Source organism: Lampris incognitus, chromosome 13 (assembly GCF_029633865.1).
Source record: "Lampris incognitus isolate fLamInc1 chromosome 13, fLamInc1.hap2, whole genome shotgun sequence".
NCBI lineage: Eukaryota > Metazoa > Chordata > Actinopteri > Lampriformes > Lampridae > Lampris > Lampris incognitus.
In genome coordinates, this window is record NC_079223.1 from 35,333,134 (window position 1) to 35,342,101 (window position 8,968).

Here is an 8,968-nt window from a genome sequence, read left to right on the forward strand (position 1 = left end):
AGACTGCCGCCACATCCGATGTCTTTTAATCTGTGGTGCGTGTTGAACAGAACGAAAGAGAGGAAGAAAGAACGAGAGAGAGAGAGCAAAAGAAGGAAAGGAAGAAAGCGCAGCTGTCAGAATAACCTTGGAGTTGTTTATGTGAGAACATTACCGAGGGAGTCTTTGCAGAGACTTCAGATTTTTGCAGATTATTTTACAGCAGTACATTTCAGGATTATTGTAGTGAATGGGAACGCTGCAGCCAGATTTACATGAGCTCGGCTTAAGTTCTTACAGGACATGATCGCATTACATTATACCATGACTACATTTATATTTTGATACGTAGACGAAAGTGAGATAATTGAATAATGAGCATTGTTGCATACTGACAAAAAAAAAATCCCACATGGAAGAGCTCAACCCCATGCACACGGCCGAGAGACGTGCTGATAACAGACTGCAGATAATGTCAAATGACGTGTGATACCCTCCAAATGCACACGCAGTGTCTCGCTTATATGCAACCGATCGTGGATGAGGCTAGCACGGGTCCCCATGCTCAGGGGTGAGATGTACGTCAGACTCTTTTCATTCTGCTCACTATCTCACGTGTCCTCCATACTCTCCCCTTCAGGCAGAGCAACAAAGGCTAGCAGCCTCCTCCTCAGGAAAGCACACATCAATATTTTATTTGAATTTCTAACATCGCACCACAAACGGTTATCTGACCCTCATGACTTGAGGGAACCTCATAAATTCAAGGACTTTGTTTCAAGTCTATGTTGTTGATATTGAATAAACAATTTGGATGGATGAATTAACGACTCCGGTGTTTGGCTGTTGGTGTAAAAAAAAATTCTCCAAAGAAATATTAAATTGCGGATCGATGTGATTGAATGACGTGCAGGGCCTTGTGGGCCTGCCTGTGTCCACTGGGCATGATGAAGTGGGTGGAAACTCCTCTCTGTGGCTACAAAACAAAGTGCAACCCAGCCTCTGTGTAATCCTTAATAATTCATGCAGGAAAAATGTGTTTAAAGCCAGAACATCCTCTCCAGTCAACAGAGCAGAGAGGTCAGCTTTTTAACCGCAGAGACCACCGTGGTCCCTTATACTGCCTCAGCCCCACACACCCGCCAGCCAACCTCCGTCACTCCCTACCCCTCTCCTCACTCTCCTTTTCTGCAAAAAAACTACAAGAGGAACTGTGCACTGCACCTTTAAACTACTTATATATATATATATATATATATATATATATATATATATATATATATATATATATATATACACTGCAGAAGGGCCTACATTAAGCTTGTAAAAAAGAGGCACATTTTAAAGCCAATTTTCCTGGCTCGCTTTTTGTTTTGTAGTATTTCTTTGAGGAGATTTAGCAATAAACAACATCTCAGCATGCATTTCAATATGAATATATATGAGCAAATTAAAAAAAAAATCCTTAATATGCCAGAGAGTAAGTATAAAGCCCCTCTCTGCAGATGGTTGATGATTTCAATCAGGGAGAAGGCCTCTAAAAACGCAGATATACGAGCCCTGGCACACAGACTGGAGTTAATAATTAGGAACGGAGAGCAACTTTGTTTCAGAGCACTCTTTTCTTTCCCCCTCGCATCCCTGTTCCCATGCTGCTCACATTCATCCTGGCATGTAAAACCGGATGCTGCACATTTCACTTACCAACACAGCCAATGTGCAAAAACCAGGCTACATGTGTCCTGATAATACCTGCATAATTTATTTAAAAAAAAACAGGAATTTTTTTTTATTTTTCCCCCCTCATCAACAACTCCCATCTGTAACCTCATCTTGGTATAATGAGCAACAGCGACGCATCAAAATAATGACAAATAAATAAGCATATCTTTTTTTTAATTGTCCTTTTAATGACAGCCGTTTTTTTTAACCTTTGTCAAAAAAATTCCCCCCCTTCCTCCATTGAGTCGGCTGCGTGTTGTGCGCAGAGTTGTGATCCCTCCTCGGCTCATTAAAGTGTAATGCTGATGGCCGGCTCTATGCAACGCTGCTCCCTAACCAAAGTTCATCATGCGCGCTCGTACGCACGACTCGGGCGTCTTTTACGCACATCCGCCAGGATCGTCGCCGTCCCCTGTCGGCCATCTGACACACGCAGCCTTCCCCTCCGCCTCGTTTACTCGTCGTGTGCGAGAACGACGTCGAATTCCTGAATGAAATAATAATTTTCCGGCTAATAATAATAATAATAATAATAATAATAATATCTCTGTAATTTATCAGCCCGAGCCGTGATAATATCCAGAGGTATTTCGCTTAATTCGAAGGGCAGATCTGACTATAATGTAAAGCGGGCAGCCTGCGTTGGCCCCGCTGTGCACCGCTCCGCAGTTCCGACTCCCATGTTTCGCTCCATCCGCCGAGTCCCACGCGGGCCTCGATCTGAAAAAAAAAAGGGAGCGGGCTCGCGCGTATTGAGCGACTCGGCACGCGAGGTATTTCCCTCTGCCGCTGGATCTGGTTACTGCGCGGTATCGATCGGTTTTTATCGAGACAGATGTGATTTTCCTGGCCCCCAACCTCAGTCTCCCACCCCCCCCTACCCGCCCCTTCTGACTGCGGAGGGCTTGGAGGGGTCGGATTGCACCTCTGAGACCACCCCGGATAGACTATAGCCCCCAATATATACGCTGAGATGCAGTTATAGGTCTAACAGGCGCACACGGGACTGGGTACGTCTCTATAGCTACGAGGCTGTTTCATTTTAACCCGCGTCATCCAAGCTCTCTCTCTCTCTCTTTCGTTTTAGCCTGAACATGCATTTCCCGCGCATTGTGTCGAGGTTATTGAAACTTCTGTGTGTGTGTATATATATATATATATATATATATATATATATATATATATATATATATATTATATATATGTGTGTGTGTGTGTGTGTGTGTGTGTGTGTGTGTGTATGGGGGGTGCAGTCTATAGCCGGTAGCCGGTCCACCTACCTGTTGATGGACGAAACGCTGGGGACGGTGTCGTTGTCGCAGACACCTTCAGCCAGGAGACGGTCCCGTATCTCCCAAGCGAACATGGTGGGGTTCTGGCGTTTATACTCTGCAATTTTATCCACTACTTTCGGAGTCGCGACCTTTGGTTTGGAGCCACCAATAACCCCGGGTTTAATACTTCCGGTTTCATAGTACCTACACATGAAAACAGGATGAGTGGTCCTATCGGCTGAAGTTACAGCTGCAAAAGCATCTGGTGAGGGGGTTCAATTTCTACACGTCTAAATTATGAGGAGGATATAAGATTGAAATTATTGGGGGGGAGAATAAAAACATTCTTGAGTGGCAGCAAAGAAATTAGCTACACATGACCACGTTGATGGTTTTAACGTACTGATAATTGGAGATTGTCCGAGACAATCATTTACGTTTGGAAGCAACACATGTGACAATGCCAGATATATAAAACATTATCTCGCTCAGAGGAGGTCTAAACCTTTACACTTCCAGTCCTCACAAGCTTAGTTAGTAGTACCATGCACACAACATGCCACCACGGCCTATGTGTTGGTAAATGTTGGTGACAAACATTGTATGAAGTAAAATACCTCTGAAATCCTCCTCCTGATAGCTGAAAAAAGATATGTCAAGACATTATCTCTTTACAGTCGTGCTACCCCAAAATAGCAGTGGCAAATTTCACATTTTTTTTTTTAGGGTGAATTCAACGGCAGGTACACTGTAAAATGGGAGTCACAAGGGGTCGAGCGACTCCGAATAAGGAGGCAGAAATGATCAGATCTGAGCACGTCTGTCATTATTCGGAGGGGTTGTAGTTTTTTTTTGGTTTTTTTTTTGGGGGGGCATAATTTTGCCCATTTTTGAAAGCAGACGCACGTGTGGCTATAAGGGTAGCTGAGGACGATCGATATAAAATCTTCCCAATTCAAGCAACAAAAAAAAAGCAGCAATAACCGATGACGGATGCTAAATACAGCTGCGAGTGCACATGCACACACACACACACACACACACACACACACACACTCACACGCACGCACGCACGCACGGGCAGGAGATTTATGTCGGACACGGTGTGGTTTCTGCGCGAGCTCTGCACGCCGTACCTGCCCAGGATTTTGCTGACGCAGCCGTGGCTGACCCGTAGCTGTCGAGAGATGTCACACGGCCTGACCCCCTGGTGAGCCAGCTCCACGATCCTCTGCCTCACCACGTCAGGTAGGGTCTGCCGTTCACAAACACCCCGCCTAGCTGGTTCACACCGCCATGCCCTGCATGGGATACAACAGCCATGCCCTGCATGGGATACAACAGCACAAACACACACACACACACACAAACACAAACGCACCAACAGACATAACATTACATACATACAGAAGAGATAGCGCAGGACTTTATAACCCCCCACCCCCCACCACCACACACCACCACCACCTTTTTTGTTGTTGTTAAGCGGTAACACACACATGCGCACGCATGTATTCGATTCTAGCCTTGGCACGCGCGCGAGCACGCACACAGAAATGACTCATTTAGGTTTTTTTCTTGTCTTGGTATATTAATATTTTGATGTTTTATTTGTATTAAATTATCATTATTATTATTATTATTATTGTTGTTGTTATTATTGTTGTTATTATTATTATTGCAGCCGCTGTTAACAGATGATCAGCAAGCTGTGATGTGTTGTTGCAAATCAGTGAGTGACTAAATGAATGAAAGAGATAAAACAAGCTAAGGTGACGTGGAATAAAATAAAGATAAATACAGTAGCCTGTAAAAAGCATGAAACAACGACCTGCATGTTTGCTCGGCCTACTGATCCGAGAGCAGCCAGCCGACACATGTGTCCATATTGTGTTTCAAGCTGTTTCATTTTCCTCGCACAATTGTAGTAAATAATTCAAAAAGAGCTTTGATAACTCGTATTACAAACGCGGATAGCGCCAATAGAGAGGAATAAATAATTAAAAGACTCTCCGGCTTCTGCTTCGCCCCCATATCACACAAAATAAATACAAGGGAAGGAGCCCGCACTTTACTTTTTACATCTATTTATTCTCGTCCACGCCAGGAAACTTTCTCCACAAGGCTAATAACCCCACACACTTTGTATTCAAATAAGGCTTTCCTGGTGTTTTCCTCCCATTTAACTCACACTTCTTTTTTTCCCTTTTTTTTAATAATCTTTGGCCTCCTTGGCTCGGCCCCTTTTCAATTCCTGTTTTAATCAATGAACCTCCGAACAGCATATTAGTGTATAAACCCTAAATCGCATTTTACACTGCTCAGTTATTTCTTTAAATTCACACTGTTATTACTTTTGACCTCTCGTGCAGATAAAATCTTTTTTTTTTGCCCACTTGACTGACAAAACTTCCAAAAATGGGAATTAAAGAAGTGCACTTTTTTGCAGACAAAGGGAGGAAAGCTATCATTAAAACACATTAATACTCCTTCAATGCAGGTGTAAAACAGTAAAGCAGTGGCAGAAATAAATGAACATATACGCTAAATTTGTCATAACTATGACACCTTTTTTTCTTGCTTACATTTTTTTCCTTTTTTGTTTTTTGACCAATTAATTGCGAGCGAAGCGTGCCATATAGTTGTACAGCAACGAAACTTACAATCCATTTTTTAATTAAAAAAAATTTTTTTTGCATTGATACTAAGACTCTACTCACGGTGCATCGCCGAGAAGGGGTCTGCTTTGCAGTGAATATCCATGGGATAGCAAAGGAAAGACAGGTAATCGACCGAGGTCGCCGTTTCGCCTTGGTGATGCAGCTTTAAATACGTAAAAAAACAAAATATATATATCGATATATATAGAGAGAGAGATATCGATGATCGGTGCAAAACTGTCCGTGTAAAGCGTCCTCGCGTTGCAGCAGGGAGAACAAGTTGTGGGGAGAAGCTGAGTTTCCCCTCTTGTTCAAACTCTGTCGGCGGTTCGAGGAGGAAGTCTGCAGAGACGGGCTGTCAGGTGCAGAACATGACCCGCGCGCACCGGTCGCCGCAACATTCGCTAAAAGCGGGTCACTATTTTTCTTTAAATGACATCATGGAGGGGGAGACAGAGAGAGAGCGAGCGAGCGAGCGAGCGAGCGAGAGAGAGAGAGAGAGAGAGCGAGAGAGAGAGAGAGAGAGAGAGAGAGAGAGAGAGAGAGAGAGAGAGAGAGAGAGAGAGAGAGAAGGGGGGGCCGTGTAGAGCGGAGCCTCCGTGCGCGGTCCAAGTCGCGAATCTGCGGCAGAAAATTCCTCTCGCGAGCGGCGGCGGTGGCGGAGGCGGCGGCGGAGGCGGCGGCGGGTAACTGGCGGGTCTCGGGGTTTAATCAGATAGGGGCGGAGATGACAGAGGCAACATGGACACGCCGAAAGTAGCTGTCTGTCCCCCTCTTCTCGAGAATGGGCTGTGCCTAAACGGAGCTTTGGGCTGAGAATGAAACCCCTCTCCTCGTGTGTCTGTTTCTAAAAGCTGCAGTCCCACAGATCTCACCCCCACCCCCCCACCACCACCTCCTCCCTCCTCCTCCCTCCTCCTCCCTCCATCCCACAGATCCCCTCACATAGAGATGGATGACTTGTCAGACAAAGGCAATAGATTCCAACACTTTGTGATTCGCCCACGTAAAAAACCCGGAGCTCAAATGAGGAGGTCCCTGCATCCGACAGTTCGGAAGGGGAGGGAGACGAAATGGGAAATGATGAGACTTTCGGGTGAGGAATCAAGGAAATTAAAGGCAGGGGGTGGGGGGAATGGGGGGGGGAGGTAAAGCAGTGTCAAGCTCTTTAGCCAGCGAATGTGTTGTTTAAAGTCAAGACCTGCGATCTCCAGATTGTTTTCAGCCGCTCATGGTTCAGTAGCCTTTGTTGGGACACCACTGTCGTAAGCTTTTATACTTTGGTTCACAAATCAAGCAGCCCCTGATTATGATGCGAACGCTGTCTGGTTTGATTCTTTCTATGTACTGCATGCCTCTAGAGAACGTGTGTGTGTTTAATTCTTCTTTAAAACGAGCTTACCACATTGGGATGTGTTTTGTATCATGCAATGTGTTGGTGAAATGACGACGTGCAGGTCGGACCTGTTGCCCAATGAATCTGTGTCACCCACGCGCGCGCGCGCGCACACACACACACACACACACACACACACACACACACACTTACAAAAATTGTAGCCGTTGAAAAAAGTGCACATTGATAATTTTTCCCAAAATGTATATGTGGTGAAGCAGGACTTTTCTAATCTTTAGCAGGGTGATCTGGCAGTCCCATGCAATAGCCCACGAGCTGCCTGTTAGCGTCACTGAGCTGTAGATGGCGCTAATGGGTTGCGCTGTCCACTTCGTTCACCCAGACCAGACCGCGCAGGCTGGTGTTGATCGGCCTGGTGTTGATCAGAAGTGGGTTGGGTCAAAGGTCGAGCGTTAGCTACTGTAATTGAATAATACACAGTCGATCCCCTCCGACAGAACTCAATCAAAAGTCAAGTAGGGACATTGATGACGTTTCAATCTGGTCATATACATTCTTAATTGGTTATTTTGCAAACTGGGTGGGGGGGCAGGTCTATGCATATGGAGTGAATACAAGTCAACTACAAGCCTACTTACTGCAAGGTAAAATCGACTTTAAAAAGGAAAGAAAAACAGATTTTTTTTTTACAATACAGAGTTTAGCGTTATTTTGGCAGTGTCAGGAAAACGATATAGTTTCAGAAGCGGAGTGTTTGTAGCAGCACGGCGCATGGAGACGGTAACTTTAGAATAAATGTGTAACAAAAAGTAGATTTTAAAGCCAGATTTTGTATATGTGACTTTATTCATCACAAAAAAATATGTGTTGAGTGGTTTATTGTTGGGGAACAGTCCGCTGACAACGAGACGAGTGTAAACAGTTTCTCATTTTCCTGACAAATTTGTAGGACAACAAATAAAACTATTATTTTTTTATTATCATTATTGATATTATTAATACTATTATTATTATATTGTTGGCCTGTTGTTGATGTTGTTGTTGATGTTGCTGTTGTTGGTGGTGATGATGGTGGTGTTGGTGATGGAGATGGTGGTGGTGGTGATGATGATGATGATGGTGATGGTGGTGGTGATGTCAGTGGTGGTGATGATGATGATGGTGGTGGTGATGTCAGTGGTGGTGATGATGGTGAGGTTATTGTTTTTAACAAGGGAGATATTCAGAATTCAGAAGGGGAATATATATATATATATATATATATATATATATATATATATATATATATATATATATATATAAGGACTGTTATTTAGGTGGTGAAGCTTGGTGGACGTTATGGAATAGGAGGCTGTGTTGCGTTCTGCCCTCTGGACAAGTTTGAGGACGATTCTTCTTTTTGTTTCTGTTTTTTTTTTGGAGGGAGCTTCTGGTCTACAATATGTAGCACCATAGGCTGTAATTTCACACGTCACTGCACTTTTGCCCTAAAGCTGCTGCTATTTCCCCACAACACCCCGATTTGCCCCCCGTACCCTTTGCACTGCTACGTAGCACGAAGTCCCCATGTCAAAGTATAGCGAAACAAATAGCATCATAATTAAAAAACAAAACAAAAAAACTGTTAGTCTTGACTTCTCCCCCCTTTCAAAGTATGTGATAACAGGGACCTAATATCGGAAGTAATCTCAGGATTCCCATCAAACGTTATGAATATATGATATATTTGAAATTTTGACGAACATGGAGGTTTTCAGATATTTACAACAATTATAAACACGTCCTGGCTCACAAAGCACCCTTTATTTTGACTGTTAACTGTGGATAGAGGATCAGTCCGTCTAATGTTAGAGATATTATTTTCGATCAATATAGATAGAAAATCCAGCTAAAAATCAGTCGTGCTTAGGTAGATATATATAGAACGAAAGAAAGAAAGAAAGAAAAAAGAAAAAGAAGTTTTAAACAATTTTTTT

At 43.7% G+C, this 8,968-nt stretch overlaps 1 protein-coding gene across 1 annotated transcript in view; it reads right to left on the bottom strand.

Moving 5' to 3' along the window:
• pax2a (paired box 2a) overlaps positions 1-5,738 on the bottom strand; it is a 25,920-nt gene extending 20,182 nt beyond the window's left edge. Inside the window, 6 exon segments of the mRNA XM_056291438.1 lie at positions 2,339-2,421; positions 2,982-3,188; positions 3,604-3,615; positions 4,112-4,226; positions 4,229-4,288; positions 5,696-5,738. Coding sequence (XP_056147413.1) covers positions 2,339-2,421; positions 2,982-3,188; positions 3,604-3,615; positions 4,112-4,226; positions 4,229-4,288; positions 5,696-5,738 — 520 coding nt within the window.
• Between the last annotated feature and the right edge of the window lie 3,230 nt (positions 5,739-8,968).